Genomic DNA, 16,426 nt, shown 5'->3' on the forward strand with positions numbered 1-16,426 from the left:
GTGCCAGGTGGTGTTAAAACCGTAACAATATTAGATACCTTTATTTTTTAGATACATATAATGACTAAAATAACCGACTTGGTTTCACATTACATCTCAATTTTTTGTAGTAGAAGAACTCTGTTGAGAGACTTGCATCTTTTTACATGAAATGTTTTTGACGAGTATACTTTAGTTTCCTTTTAATATAATCAATATAGAAAAACTGTCAAATATGTTGCAGGTTCAAGAGACATGTTATTCAAATGCTACTATAAAACTACCTAAATCACTATGGGTTTGTTGTATACAATAATATTAAGAGTTGCCTCGATTTCTCAAGGTTTTCGTAATCAAATGCGGACATGATGATTTAGTGAAAAAAATCCCTCCCCTTTTTTAAAACCGTTTTGTTTGAATTTCTGTAGGGTCAGTAGGGTAGGTTTTCTTACTACATATTTAACATTTGTCAGATGTCAAAAACTTAATGGGTCTCAATAGCCGCCAGGCGGATGCCACTAAACAACTGTATGACACTAATCCTAGCTTCAAAATCTGGCTACACATTTGAAATCTTGATACTTATTTCATTTTCATAAAATCAATTCGCAGGTTAGATGGCGCTGACGTCACCGCAAAGTGGATGCGTTCGGTGATAGATAGGGCCGTGTTGTACGGTTGCGTTCGTGGCCCACAAATGGGCTCGCCCGAAGACCAGCGCTGACTTTAGGGTTAGCATTATGTTGAGGCGGGACGGGACCATTTCGTGGTAAACTAGGTATATATATATACTTATTTGTTTTAAATATACTTTTTCTTTGTAATACGTTTGTATGAAATGTAGTTTACCATGAATAAATAAATTCTTTTCTATTCTATTATATTCTATTCTAATAACATTTTTTTGTAGTTTAATAAAATGAATAAAGTAATAAGAATCTATGAAATATGTACACAGCGACTTGGCTCGCAATTTTACAAAGTAACCTAACCGGTATTCATTTCACAAACCTGACGCATACTGCATCAGTGTGTTTTCCAAGTTCGATGAACGGAACCACTGCACATGCAGTCTTATGCAATAGAACAGCAATACTATCATAGTCAATGGAATTACTCTACCTTTACTATGACCTCGTAAGACCCAATGTACTTTACAATGTACACTCCGTTTCAATCTAATTAAAACCTTTCATAAACCAAATAAAGTAGCATTTCTTGTGATTCATTGCGTTCTCAAACAATCGGATTTTATCCCAATTTACATTAAAACAAAGTTAAAATTAAAAATAGAAAAATTGTATACGGTGGGCCTTACGGGGCTAAAAACCGGACAAGTGCGAGTCGGACTCGCGCACGAAGAGTTCCGTACCGTTTACGAAAAAAACGGCAAAAAATCACGTTTGTTGTATTGAAGCCCCACTTTAATATTTATTTTATTCTGTTTTTAGTATATTGATGAGATACAGCCTGGTCAAGTAACTATTTATTAATCTGTGGCCTGGTGGCAGACGGACAGCGGAGTCTTAGTAATAGAGTAAGTACCCTTGGACATAACAAGCAAAAAGGAGTTTCTTCGCAGCACTTACGTCCTTTGGTTACTTTGGACGGGGGGGGGGGGGGGGGACTAATTTTTAAACTTTCGAATGTTGGGTTTTTAGCAGGTTGATGATGAAAACTATACTTTGTATCAACATTTTAAGTCCCCGGCAAGTTCGGCCGAATTTCACCTTCCCATACAAACGGAGTTTTGTTCTCATTTTAAAACTACGTGTTGGATTGTAACGAAACTTTGCATAATATACATTGACATGAGGTATATCTAGGCCTATAAGGAGGTAATCTAGCTCCAGTTTATAAAACAAATGAAATAGAGCAAAAACAAGTTTTGTATGAAAAACTTAAATTCACCGTATTTTTTTATCTTTTGTATCTGAAGCTCCATAAACTAATTACAGACCTAGGTATACCTTATCTTATTGTAAGTACAAAGTTTCAGAGCAATCAAGCTAGTCGTTTTAATAATGAGAGCGTAACTACGTTTGTATGGAGAACCGAGCTTGCCGGGGACCCTTAACTTTATTCGTTTGTTACAAACATAATAACAACCGGCGCGATCCGGGAAATGAATTAGAGATTCCCTAAATATGAAATAGTAAAGATATGTGACGTTCCATTAGTAAAGGTACCTAATGGCGGTTGGCGCTTACGCTATTATTAACGCCGCTCCAATTAATATTGGATGGCGACAGCCGCCATAAGGTACCTTTACCGTGGGACGTCACATATCTTTTCTCAAAAATGGACGGCAAAGTCGACGTTGCCGGTTAAAAAGTAGGTCGCGAAGTGCGTAGTTTATGGTGAGTCAAAAAATTAAAAAGTTAAAAACATTGCAGTCTCGATTTCGGGACTGCAATGTTGCATACAAATTCCATTATTTGTCGAGTTCCAAACTTTTTAAAAGTTGAAGTGGCCATATCAAATGAAGGCATGGGTCCATTAAACAGCCAAACAGATGATCAGTACTTATTATTATAATGTTGGTACCGCGACTATTTAGGTGTCTCAAATAGGTTGGCAAAAATATTCAGCAGAAAAATACACTTCTATTTTTAATTTAAAAATAAAAAGGCGGCAAAGCAAATCTTTCGACTTTTTTCTGTGAAAATATATACATAAGAACGTTGCTTCTGTAAAATATTTATATTATATTTATATTTATTGCGCCATTTTTGAGAAAAGCACTATATATATATATATAACTCGCCTGGAAGGCTACTTGCTGGCTTCGGATTCAATTAAACGTACTCCCAAGGTCGTCCGTTTAAAACGAATCCTCAGCCAGCAAGTAGCTACTTCCGAGCCTCGACAATAATGTACTATTACTATTTCATATTTAGGGAATCTCTAATTCATTTCCCGAATCGCGCCGCAATTTACAATAAATACTCGTATTACAATATTGTAATCTGATGCCAATCTTTATCACAATTTTTTGACATGCAAACCGGTTTTATAAAATAAATGACTATGAGTATTCGAAGACGAAGACAAGTTATAGTAAACTTGTCCGTATTCGAACTGGTCACTTGCCACTGCAATACTCGCCTTTTTATATTAATTGTGTCTTATTAAGTGTGTCTTAAGCAATAAAGAATTTTGAATTTTGATTTTTTTTTGAATTTGAATTGAAAATGGCCGGGAACCAGTGACAAGTAATCAATAAGACAAGTATAATGTCAATTGATACTCTTTTGTAAGCTAATCATAAATTATAAGAGTTTTGAATGATTCACGGTTAGTTTCACTAGACTTATATTGACCGGGATATAGACCGTGATTACCTTTTGTATTATTTATGAGCTCCCGTGGTTTTTGTCACCCGTAAACACGATGCATGTAAAGGCGTCGAAATATCGGGAGCTCATAAATAATACAAAAGGTAATCACGGTCTATATCCCGGTCAATATAAGTCTAGTAATCATAAATAAAAGTAAGAATAATCAAAATATAGGTAAACTATATAAATAATGGGTATTTAGGTATTTCTTTTGAAAGACCTAGCTAAAAACGCCCGCAACATAGGATTGCTAAAAAAATGTATCCCAACTATCCCCAGTTTCGCATTTCTCTATTGTAGGATATGCGGGACAAGATAAATGTTTGTGACGTCAAACACAACAACTAATACGTTTTATTTACAAGATTTGTTTCGTGTGACCATAGAGAAATATAAGTAAAGAAAGAGTGGTACATCATACATACATCGCCATACATCAGTTTTCGCGCCTTATTTCGTGGTCGACATCTGGCGTCAAGTAGCGGAACCGTCAGTACTGCAACCAAACAAAAAGTCGGTTTTCAGCTTATATTATAACCAGAGTAACCGTAGGAGTTGAAAATAGAGTTCCGGTTATTCTGGTTAATATTAGCTGAAAATAATTGAGCACTATTTCTGTTTGCCGCTACATCTATTGTCGAGTAGCAGAACTGAGAGTTCCACTACTGGACGCTAGATGCCGACTTCGAAATAAGGCGCGTTTTGGTAAGAAAACTGATGTATGGAGTTACCATTCTTTCTTTACTTATATTTCTCTATGGTGTAACGATGGTAAATAAATTAAATATGAATTTTGTACTAAAATATGAGATTGTATACGGCTGTCTGCGGTAAATGCCAAAGTAACAAACTTTGAATCTCGACGGCCACGGATGCCAAGCGTGACAAAATAAAAGTGGTGTAACGATGGTAAGTAATTAAATTCAATATGAATTTTGTACTAAAATATGACATTTGTATATGGCTGTCTGCGGTAAATGCCAAGGTAACAAACTTTGAATCTCGACGGCCACGGATGCCAAGCGTGATAAAATGAAAGCCGCGGTAATAAAATATAATTATAATTATACAACCAAAGATAGATATTATAACTCCGTAATAGATGGATACAGTCTAAGGAAAAAACGTGCCTCGAAAATCAAGAAAATTTGATTCTCGATCAGAGGGCGCTACTAGCTTTGGCCTCCTGTCGTATAGATGGCGTTGACAGTTTCGTTTGTTATTTAACAATTTTAACGCATATCAGTGAAAGAACATGGGTCAAAATCATAAAAATTATTAATGCAAATAAAAAAAACATTTATCCATATTTAAATACATTTTATCGTATTTTTTATAAATCTTCATTTTTTTAGGTGTGTCGATAGATGGCAGTGAATTTACTGGGGTTACAAAATTTACTATGACAGTACCGCTCTATCTTATTATATCCTCTTTGATACAACATACAATATAGGTACATTAATTATGTATCCAAATGGTTTGCTGACATTGCTCACAGGCTAGGAGGCCGTTAAAATATGTGACATTTTCAACCAAAAGGTACCACATTGTCGCTTGTCAATAAGGTTGATTTCAACTGTTTACTGTTTACTCTAGAATGCTTTATCAACATAAACACTACCAAATTAAACGTAATGACTAACGTAAAAGATATGTTTTCTGGATTATGAACTTAACTGCGAAGTCACGAGCCAACGTTGTGTTGTTGTACTTGTTGTAAACAATAAAAAGTGGGATGACATATATTTTTTCTCACGATGACTTTATAATTTTGTTATCATAGGATTCCGTAAACTCCGCTGAGAACCTTATTGAATATCATACGAGTACATAGGTTTAACTTATCCATGAGTGAAGGAGCGTTATCATTATCACATTTTTTGTAGGTACAGTTGGAACCAACGAACTAGAACAGATCTATAGAAGTCTAACTAGAGCTCAAAAACCGGACAAGTGCGAGTCGGACTCGCCCACCGGGGGTTCCGTACTTTTTAGTATTTGCGGCAACAGTTCATGGTTCATGAGACAACAGACAGACGGATAGACAGACGGACATTGGAGTCTTAGTAATACCCGTTTTTACCCTTTGGGTGCGGAACCCTAAAAACGACCAAACGTGTATTATGCCGTGAGCCGCTCTTAACTGTACAGTAAGCAGCAGCTTGACAACGTCACATATAGTAATACCGCGAAAGATGTTTGACATATAGAATATTATTTAAGCCAATCAGAAATTTTAGTGACCAATCACAGAATCTTGTTTTTAATAGCGGGTAATTGTGTCGCAGTCGCACTCTGGTGCGGATGTCATAACTGTATTGAGCAGTGATAACGCGTGGAGGAGTGGCGGGTTTCTGTGCGATACTGTGCGCGCTGCCGGCACAGCCAATAGTGGACGCGTTCGCGGCCTCAAGCAGACTCGAGGAATGCCCGGGACGTACAACCTCAAGACTCGAGCTACCATTTCCGGGCAGTCCGAGTCACCGCGCAATATGCGACAAGCCGTAGTCAGCAAGATGTTGTTGCGCCTTACCTCTATATATCCAAGGCAGCCTAGTAAGAACTTTGTTGGGTACTAGACTTATATTGACCGGGATATATCACCGGGATATATCGGTATCGGGGTCTATAGACCGTGATTACCTTTTGTATTGTCTTTGAGTTCCCGATATTTGACACCCACCCGCTATCTTCAGTCACCCGTGAACAAGATGCATGTAACTGCGTCGAGATATCGGGAGCTCAAAAACAATACAAAAGGTAATCACGGTCTATATCCCGGTCAATATAAGTAGTGAAACTAAACGTGAAGCATTCAAAACTTATTACAAAAAAGGGTAGTACCCATATCTTTTTTTTTGTACAGAAACCGCAAAAGGCCTTGGATATGAATATGGCGGTTTAAGGGTCGGTTGCACCAAACTGTGTCATCGTTAAAGAGTTCGCTAAACTTTATTGTATGGAAAGTTTTATAGTGACATTGATCAGTCTGTCAAATTCGAATGGTGCAACTGGCACTTAGTGCTGCCCAGAAGATTTAACTGTAATTAGGTTTTACCGATACATCGATGAACTTTGCTACGTTCTCGGCTCATTTCAAATACTAAGTATTAATTCTTTGTAGAGAGAATATTTTAATAGGAAGCAAGTATATTGTTATGTGCAAAGATACATTGATTGAGTAAGATGTGTAAAATCTAAAACAATTTCGTGCTGCGAATTTGACAGGTAAACGAGATGGCGCTGTACAGCTTGCGGTAACTGTGATTGTCAAAAGTTGACGTTTGACAACTCAGTGACCGCAAAATATCATCAAAACATATGGCGCAGTACAGTCGCCATCAAATATATCGGAGCGGCCGAGGTGCTCAAAATTATCTGAACACGCACTTAACGCCTTGACAATAGAGGTGTGTTCAGATATTTGTGAGCGCCTCGGCCGCTCCGATATATTTGTTGGAGACTTTACAGCGCCATCTGTTTTGGATGTCAAAATAAGGGTACGTTTTTAGGGTTCCGTACCCAAAGGGTAAAAACGGGACCCTATTACTAAGACTCCGCTGTCCGTCTGTCTGTCTGTCACCAGGTTGTATCTCATGAACCGTGATAGCTAGACTGTTGAAATTTTCACAGATGATGTATTTCAGTTGCCGCTACAACAACAAATACTAAAAAGTACGGAACCCTCGGTGCGCGAGTCCGACTCGCACTTGTCCGGTTTTTTTCTTAGACTACCTCTCTATTACAATCAATTCCCTTTGGTTATATGTGAAATGTTGGCGACCCTAACAGCCCGCACCCTTGCTAAGGTCTTGCAACAGTTGCAACCTTACTCACCGGCAGGAACAGGAACACAACACTATGAGTAGGGTCTAGCTGGATCTAGTGTTATTTGGCTGCGGTTTGCTGCCCTTTTCCAGGCATTACATAGAGCATAAATAATAATAAATAATAAATATTATAGGACATTCTTACACAGATTGACTAAGTCCACGGTAAGCCCAAGGAGGCTTGTGTACTCAGACAATTTAATTCAATTATTTATTTCGAATCATTTTGATCCATACAGTGATAATAAGTACAACAAAACTTAAAATTAATTAAGGTTAGTGACATACAATTACAATTCACAAAACACACAAATAAATTATAAAATAAAATACAATGACAAATAAAATAAATAAAATCTAGGCAATCTAGATGCACCATTTCTCATCATCTGTTGCTGCCACATGTAGACTGTTCCAGTGTTTGAGTTAATATTTCGTCGCTGGTTGGAACCCTTCATTAAATCACGACATATTCTTAGCCATGATATTGCCAATGTTAATTGTTTTTGCAATATTGACATTGACTTGACATTTTGTCTGATTACGTAAGTTGGGTGACAATGTAATATTTTGGTACCATCAAGCTGAGCTAGGGTAAGACCTCCAGTGAATGAACACTTAATAATTATCCAGGGTTGGAAAATCATTTTTAGCATTTATTAATAATTGGAATAACAACAATTTCATAAGAAAGTAATTTCTGCGATTTTTTATCACTTTCATAGTTTTTGAGTTATAGCAGAATTTATCAAAAACTACCCAAAAACCTAATGAATAAACATAAAAACTAGTGAATGAACACCGCCAAACCCAATAAATGAACATTATTTAGATATTTTTAATCAGCATAAAAAAATTACACAAAAACCTCTATTATGGTAGGTATAGCGAAAGCGTTCATATATTTTTATCCCCTCCATATTGAAATCAAATAGATAACAATGTATGAAAATGATGGTTATTTACCAATAACCTGATATATACATATTAATGAGAAAAAGATAATCAATATTTAAAACAAGAAACAACGTGCATATTTTGATGAAAAAAGGTCAGGCTCTAAACTTGTAGTTGCATTGTTCGTGGTTATGTTGCCGCCAACCACCCCCCGTTCATACATAGAATTAGTAGAGATCTAACAAATGAACAAGCCAAAGTTTGTATTGTTCATACATAGGGATGAAAAATCTAGTAAATGTTCTATAGAAATTTCAATACTGAAAAACTGTATAGATTTGGTTTGTTACTGTATAGAATTATCTCGATGAGTATTATTTGCCTGTTGAAACATAAGTAGGTACATACAGTCAGCGGTCAAGGCTTGTGTCAAAAATAAATTTCTCGGCAAAAAACGTATTTAATTTTTTGATTGTCGATGTTCGATTGTCATCTTGCTTGTTGTCATCTTGCGGCCGTAGCACGGTCGCATTTTTATCACCTGTCACCATGCCTGTCACGTTCTAACAAGTATGTAAGTGCGAAAGTGACAGGCATAGTGCAGGCGATAAAAATGGAACCATGCTGACACCGCTGGTTACAACCCCAATAGTTGCGACGTTTTATTTTACGGCAGTAATTTGCGGCCTTTATTTAACTCCTTCTTTGTCAAATAATTAATTCAGTGATCATAATTTAGTTCAAATCATAAATAAATGTATGCAATTTTTCATCAATGTTTTCTTATGACGTTATTACGACAACAACAAACAATAATAACAAAATTATCGTCCGTAAACCGACTTTACAGACAACCATTTTTTTTTTCTTTGATGGTCGGATAAATACTAATAAATACAAAATTATGTAATGCTAATAATAAAAAATCGGCCAAGTGCGAGTCGGACTCGCGCACCAAGGGTTCCGTACCAATACGGAAAAAACAGCAAAAAAATCACGTTTATTCTATGGGAGCCCCATTTAAATATTTATATTATTCTGTTTTTAGTATTTGTTGTTATAGCGACAACAGAAATACATCATCTGTGAAAATTTCAACTGTCTAGCTATCACGGTTCATGAGATACAGCCTGGTGACAGACAGACGGACAGACGGACGGACAGACGGACAGCGGAGTCTTAGTAATAGGGTCCCGTTTTTACCCTCTGGGTACGGAACCCTAAAAATTAAATTTTCCAGTTCGTTTATTACGACGCCGACGTCCGGTTAGTACGACGTAATATCAGCGTTCCCTTGGGCGTCGTTATAACGAGACTCTACTGTAGTTATAATATGTTGCGTATAGAAGATATCTTTAAAAGACGCATTTACCATAAGAGACGCATTTACCCCGATTGACCTTGTAAGTGTTTAAGTATGTAGCTATCTATATGTGTGGGTATATCTGTGTCGTGTTCGTGAGCTCACCTTGAGCGATCTTCAAGGCCGTATCAAAATACGATCAAAACCGTTACAGGTTGTTAAATTTGAATCGTGCTCTTTAGCTGGTTTTGGTGAAGGAACGGGGTGTCAATCGATTTATGGCACAAAAGACATACTTAGGCCAAATTTAAGAAAAGGAGGTTTTGATAATAAAATTCAAATGTTTTGCATATTACTAATGAAGGTTATACCTAGAAGCTTTTAAATAGACTAGGGCTAAATTTAGAACAAAAAAATGGTTCATTCTTAGGGTTCTATTCCTAAGTCTCCCCTGTCCGTCCATTCCTGTCTGTCCGTCTGTCTGTCACCAGGCTGTATCTCATGAACCGTGATAGCTAGACAGTTGAAATTTTCACAGATGATGTATTTCTGTTGCCGCTATAACAACAAATACTAAAAAGTACGGAAACCTCGGTGGGCGAGTCCAACTCGCACATGCCTGGTTTTTTTTCTGGTCATGCAGTGTAAACAACATTTAATATATTTTTAGTACCTACTATGTAGTGGACCATGGGCGTGGAACCGGTAATGGGACATAAAACCACAAATCCTCTAAAATAAGTATCTAAAAACAGTTTATAAACACTGGTAATTTCATTAAAAGTCAAACTTATTATAAGTTAAACTTATTATTTAGGTTCAACTTTTAATGAAATTCGGATATTTTTAAGAAATTGGTGCCAACCCAAAAGTTATCGTGTCACAAAAAGCTTATTCCCTATTCCAATATTTTATACTGAAAGGGTAATGCCCATTATAGGGGGCCCATTACTGGATCCACGCCTATTACCGGGGTACTATTACTGGAGCTTTGGTGACCATCACTGGAGAAAAAGAAATAGTTTTAATTTGTTAAGTATGCGGAAACTAATTGCGGTATCTTTAATACAACACGCCTGGAACATGAAAGACGGATAGGACATTCATCTTTTAACACGCTAAGCGGTAGAATTTTAACATGTATCAGGGAAATATCACAAATACTCCAAATTTCCTCTTAAATGTCCCATGACTGGTGCCGTTACTATGCCTACCAAAACTATAAATGTCATCATTTTGTCTATTCATTATGACTATTATGAGGCACCGGAGCCACGGGTAATAGGTAAAAAGCAAAATTCTAAGCACTTGGTTTAGAAATATTTTTGTTTAACACAAACATAAAACAACCCAAAATTATTTTGGTGTTTTGATATAAGACAATTAATATCTGGGAAACCAAGCTTTGCTCGGAAAACATAAAAAAACTCAAAAATGCGCGTTTTACCAGATAAGACCTAGCTAGATCGATTTTTCACCCCTGAAAACCCCCATACAGGAAATTTCATCGAAATCGTTAGAGCCGTTTCCGAGATCCCCGAAAAAAAATATATATATATATACATGAATTGCTCGTTAAAAGGTATAAGATGTATGTATTAAAATTGGCTTAAGTTAACTTCACTCAGGAAATTTAAATTAATTTTTTTTTGCAAAATGGTGTTATTTCAACTGGTCTTAAAATCTAGTGGCTGTCTGCACGGTCTTCATTTCGGAACGGTGTGAATGGTATATAAGTTATTTGGAGTACAAGAAGCACTATACATACACTCAAATTTTGGAGTGATTGGCTTTTAACATTTCATACTTGTTCTATAATATGGTGTGCCTAACGATAGGTATATTTTTAAGATTGACAATTTTGATAAATAAAAATCGAGCAATACAAAACGATAATATATTCAAGTTAATTGAGGAGTAATAAAGTTTATAGGTATTTTGTTTAATGTTAAGACTGCGTAGAGCAAAATCAGCGAAAAAGGCAGTCGCCGTTTAGTCGCTAGCGTTCACATTTCTTAATATATATAAAAAATCCCAAAATAATTAGTAATCATCCCAAAGAGTGTGTTTACAATCAAACACTCTTGAAGATCTTAAATCTTTTACAATATAATAAATACACTTATGGAAAGTTGTACCTAAAATGAGATGAACGAGTGTCAGCGTTTAGTAAACTTTGTATAAAAAAATCGATGCTTGTTATAGTTTTGTTCTTCTTTTCCTATTTTTCCTCTTAAAGGCAACAGAGGAATTCAATCGTAAATGTAAACTTTCGTAAAATTTTCATACATTCGCCATATCTGTCAAAATTCTTCGCTGATTTAGATGTTAGTAATGGAGTACGCATCGCTACATCTTTCCTAAAAAAAATTCTGCCGTTTTTTGGGTAGCACACATATAAAGAAACTAACTACAACTGCATATTTTCCTCTCGTTACTACGCACCCATACTAAAACAATAACAACACGAAGTTAAATTAGCACACTAATGCAGAAAAAACTATATGCGGACACAATTTCACACTATCGGTGTAAGAATCAAACCGATTAATATAGTAGGGTTAGTAATGAGCAGAATTGTATGGATGACTATGCACTTTAGTCTCAGGCTATAAATAAAAAATAAATAAATACAATAATTTTATTTCGGACATAAATCCATAGTTGTTAGTTACATATTACATTAACTTATAAAATAGTGTTAGAAGAATTACAAAACTAATCTTAACCTACATACCTAAGTATAAATCAACCTATTTTACTGCAGTGTGGAGTTTTGTCCACTGCTGCAGCAGAGGGGAGTCCCACCTATCCAACAACGCTATCATGATACTATTAGCGCTGCCCCGCCAGCGGCTAAGAAGAGGCGCACCGCTTCCGCATGATGGCCGCAAAGCCGTCGACTTGCGCCTCCGCAAACATCCAGGAGGCGCTACAGTGACGAGGCTATGCCGCTTAGCACGATTGTTCATTACGTCAAACAAAGCTGATTTGGCCCGGTAGCCACGAGATCGTACCGTGCATACCCCCCAAAAAATGAGGGTGAAAGGGTCGGCTCCCCAGGTCCAGTCTATGCTATATTTCTTCCTGTTCTTAGCAACTAGGGCAAGTTATATATCATTTTCGTATAATTTAAGGACGAGGAATACATTTTTGTAATGATTTTTATACCTTTTCATACAAAAAAAAAATTGTACAAAAAATGAAAACGTTATGTAATTTTTGTGATAATTATGCCTGTTATAATTACAGTGTGGCGATTTGCACTAAATAAAACTTGTTTGACAAACAATCGTGCCAAGCGGCATCGCCTAAGACAAAAGTGCATACTCAATGCGCTTACTAACCCTAATAATAGGGCTTCCAAGTGTCTGGATATTACCGTATCACACTGATTTAAACTTTCACAATTTTTACTCATTATTATTTACAACGACGGGACTTAATCGCGTAAAATAAGTTTTAAATTTACCTCCGACGTTTCGAGGACGGCGTTGTCCCCGTGGTCTCGGAGAAAGACTGGCTAAAGTTGACATCAACATCTTCTAGGCGCGCGAGTTTTTAGAACCACCCGCACTTGGTCTTGTATTACCGTATCGATATAATTTTCTAGACGTCATAGACAGCGCCACTTGGTACTCGTGGAATAGTTTAACAAATATATCAATTAATTTACTCGATTACAAAATTAAATAATATTATAAATTAAATACTGCTGCTGCTACTACTACGAGTATATGCCAATTTCTTATTTTTAACACTCTTTTATTAGATCGACCTGTATGTAACTATGTAATGGAATCTAAGGTAACTAATTTAACCATCTTCCCGGTTTCCGATTGATTGATTAGATTTTTGATGTTTTAAATTAGCCGTGGTTCTAATAATATTAGGACGTAACATCCGCTTATCGACCGGATTACGAACGATAAGCAAATGCCCAAAAATATTTGCTTAGTAATCGTGATATCCATGTAATCCATGTCTGTGTTTAACACAGATTAAACACAGACATGGATATCACGGTGTAGGTATTGACCTACACAACGCGTTTTACTGACCTGCACAACGTGTTTTTGAACATTTAAAAATGCATCAACGTATATAAAAGAATTCAAAATAAAAGTATTCAACAGACCACAGTAGCCATTACTAGCAGTAGGAAGATAAAACAAAATTTGTATTAAGATGGAGTTTCTTACGGTAGTGACATTGGCAGTCGTTGTAAGTGTACTACTGTATTATTACATCACAAGAACGTTCTCTTATTGGAAGGACCGAAATGTTGCCGGACCGAAACCTATACCGTTTTTTGGAAACATGTATAAATCCGCTATGCGCTACGACTCACAGGGTGGACTTTATAAAATCATTTACGATAGTTTCCCAAGAGAGAAAGTGGTAGGAATGTTCAGGATGACAACTCCAACACTCATTGTACGAGACCTCGATATTTTAAAGCATATTTTGGTAAAAGATTTCGACAATTTTGTGGATCGAGGCTTGGAGTTCAGCAAAGAAGGTCTAGGACAAAACCTGTTTCACTCCGACGGCGAGACATGGCGAGGACTGAGAAGTCGATTTTCACCCATATTTACAAATTCAAAGCTAAAGAACATGATGTATTTGCTCACCGATCGAGCTGATAAGTTCGTTGATTACGTAAGTGAGACTATATCAACGACACCTGAGCAGAGTATCCATAGATTGTTGCAAAAGTACACAATGTCAACGATATCTGCATGCGCCTTCGGTCTGGATTTAGACACCTGTCGTGGAGATATTCAGGCTTTACAAAGAGTCGATAAGGAAATATTTACCCCTAATTTTACTTTTGAGTTGGACATGCTGTTCCCTGGTATCCTTAAAAAGTTAAATATGTCCTTATTCCCGGCGTACATGACGAATTTTTTTAAAGAGATTATCGAAACTGTAACTACTCAAAGAAACGGACAGCCGTCAAATAGAAAAGACTTTATGGATTTGATATTAGAATTGAAAAATAAAAAACAAGTTGAAGTAGTCAAAAAGGACAGTGATGGAGAAGCCCTTACTATTGAGATAACTAATAGTGTAATGGAAGGACAAGCCTTTGTATTTTACGCTGCCGGTTATGAGACCTCAGCTTCGACCATGGGTTTCATGTTGTACCACCTAGCATTGGACACTAAAATACAGGACAGATTAAGAAATGAGATAGATGAATACCTCGAGAGACATGGTGGCAAAATAGAATTGGATGCTTTAAATGAGTTACAATATTTAGATCAAGTTTTTAGTGAAACTCTCAGGATGTACCCGATAGTGGACCATTTACTACGGAAGGCTGCAAACGATTACGAATTACCGGGAACGAACGTCAAAGTAGCTAAAGGTCAAGTTGTGATCACATCTCTTATGGGTATTCACCACGATGAGAAGTACTACCCAGAACCGGAGAAGTTTGATCCCGATAGGTTTTCTCCAGAAAATGTAGCTGACAGGCATTCCTGTGCGTATATGCCCTTTGGCCTTGGACCGCGACATTGCATTGGTAAGTAAACAAACTTATTATATAACTTATTTAAACAAAGACGGACAAAACACTTTAAACAAATAGTTTTCAATCACGTTGTTAATTTGTAGCTTTACATTTATTTTTGCGTGTAGGTACATACTTCCAACAAAGTGCATGGAGGGGGTAACTAAAAATATGCTAACGAGTTCTATAGATTATAGATTCGAGTTTGCAATATTTTTACCCCCAGAGTTACACGCAATGTTTTTCATGACACTTGCAAAGAATAAACAAAATTATAAGCGAATTATAATTTCAGACATTTTTCCGCTATTTTGTCATTGTTGACTGGTGGCATCGAAGGCCCCTCCCTGCACCCGTCCAGCATTCGGCTACTATTGAAAATTTTGTAAAAATATTTTAAACGGCTATTAAATTAATCAAATTAAATATTTTTAAACATAAATAAAACAATTAAATTATAAACGTTAGTATTTTCTAAGTGAAAATTGTTTTATACCTTGACTTTTAACAAGTAATTTACTTAAGACTATATATAATAGGATATATAGGTACTTTAGATGGTAATAATACCTTAGTGTTTGTTCCTTTAAAATAAAAAGTAGCGAAAGGAAAAAAAATGAATGCATAGAAAAATAATAGTTAAATACCTATGTTGTAAGGACGTGTCACCGGAGTCATTGCATAGTCATTGCGATGTTTTTTGACATTTCCAAATGGTCTCATGTGATAATTAAATACATATTCAGCGCGATTTTTAACCTATTTTTTTATGAATTTCGCATCTGTTTCAACCATTTCTCTCTATTTCAGGAATGCGGTTTGCTCGTGTGCAGTCCGTTGTGTGTATAATCAAATTTTTCTCAAAGTTCCGGCTGGAAGCTAGCAAGAACACCGTTCGCTCCTTTTCAAGCAACCCATATCGAATCGTGTTCGCTCCTAACAAGACCCTCTACGTGAATATTTACCCGCGGTAGGACCTCTATTTATAAATTGTAAAAGGCTAGTATTTAACTGATCACCAGATAATAATGGTACAATTTAACGTCAAAATATTTTTTTTTACCCCAAGACATAATAAATGATTACCAAAATTAAACCTCCATTTTAATGCTAAATGATTACCAAATGTTTATTTTATAAAAATATATATATTTTATATAATAAATTTAAAAAGCCGGTATTTTGTAGTTTAGACCTTATTTTTTTGGTGTTTAGTAATTGTTTTTGGTAAAAGGGTTTATTTATTTAGGGTATACCAAAGTAATTTTTGGTGGTCATTATATTTGTAGCCATTGTAAAACTATTTATTCATTACAAACTTTAAAGAACATACATAAGGGACATAAATAAAGTAGAAAATGTAACAAAATGCGTGTGGAATATGTTATAAAAGAACGCACTAATAATAGTTATTTACGATATTAGTTCAAAAATAGTAATATTATTCAATCAATCAAAAATATTAATCAATCAATTACTTATTATGAATTTTAATATTGGAATTTTAATCTATTACTTATACTATTAGATCTCTTTTTTTTTTGAAAATTTG

At 35.8% G+C, this 16,426-nt stretch overlaps 2 protein-coding genes across 2 annotated transcripts in view; both read left to right on the forward strand.

Moving 5' to 3' along the window:
• Nucleotides 1-9,689, forward strand: part of LOC134744461 (cytochrome P450 9e2-like) — a 68,941-nt gene extending 59,252 nt beyond the window's left edge. Inside the window, exon 12 of the mRNA XM_063678277.1 lies at nucleotides 9,674-9,689. The gene's annotated coding sequence lies outside the window, so the exon portion shown is untranslated. The remainder of the gene's footprint in view (nucleotides 1-9,673) is intronic.
• A 3,837-nt stretch (nucleotides 9,690-13,526) lies between these two features.
• Nucleotides 13,527-15,851, forward strand: LOC134744481 (cytochrome P450 6B5-like). Its single transcript, XM_063678301.1, has 2 exons — nucleotides 13,527-14,886; nucleotides 15,685-15,851. Exons 1-2 carry the CDS (start codon nucleotides 13,542-13,544, stop codon nucleotides 15,846-15,848), a joined length of 1,509 nt encoding a protein of 502 aa, XP_063534371.1. The 5' UTR covers nucleotides 13,527-13,541; the 3' UTR covers nucleotides 15,849-15,851.
• Nucleotides 15,852-16,426: the final 575 nt, after the last annotated feature.

This window comes from Cydia strobilella, chromosome 9, assembly GCF_947568885.1.
Source record: "Cydia strobilella chromosome 9, ilCydStro3.1, whole genome shotgun sequence".
NCBI lineage: Eukaryota > Metazoa > Arthropoda > Insecta > Lepidoptera > Tortricidae > Cydia > Cydia strobilella.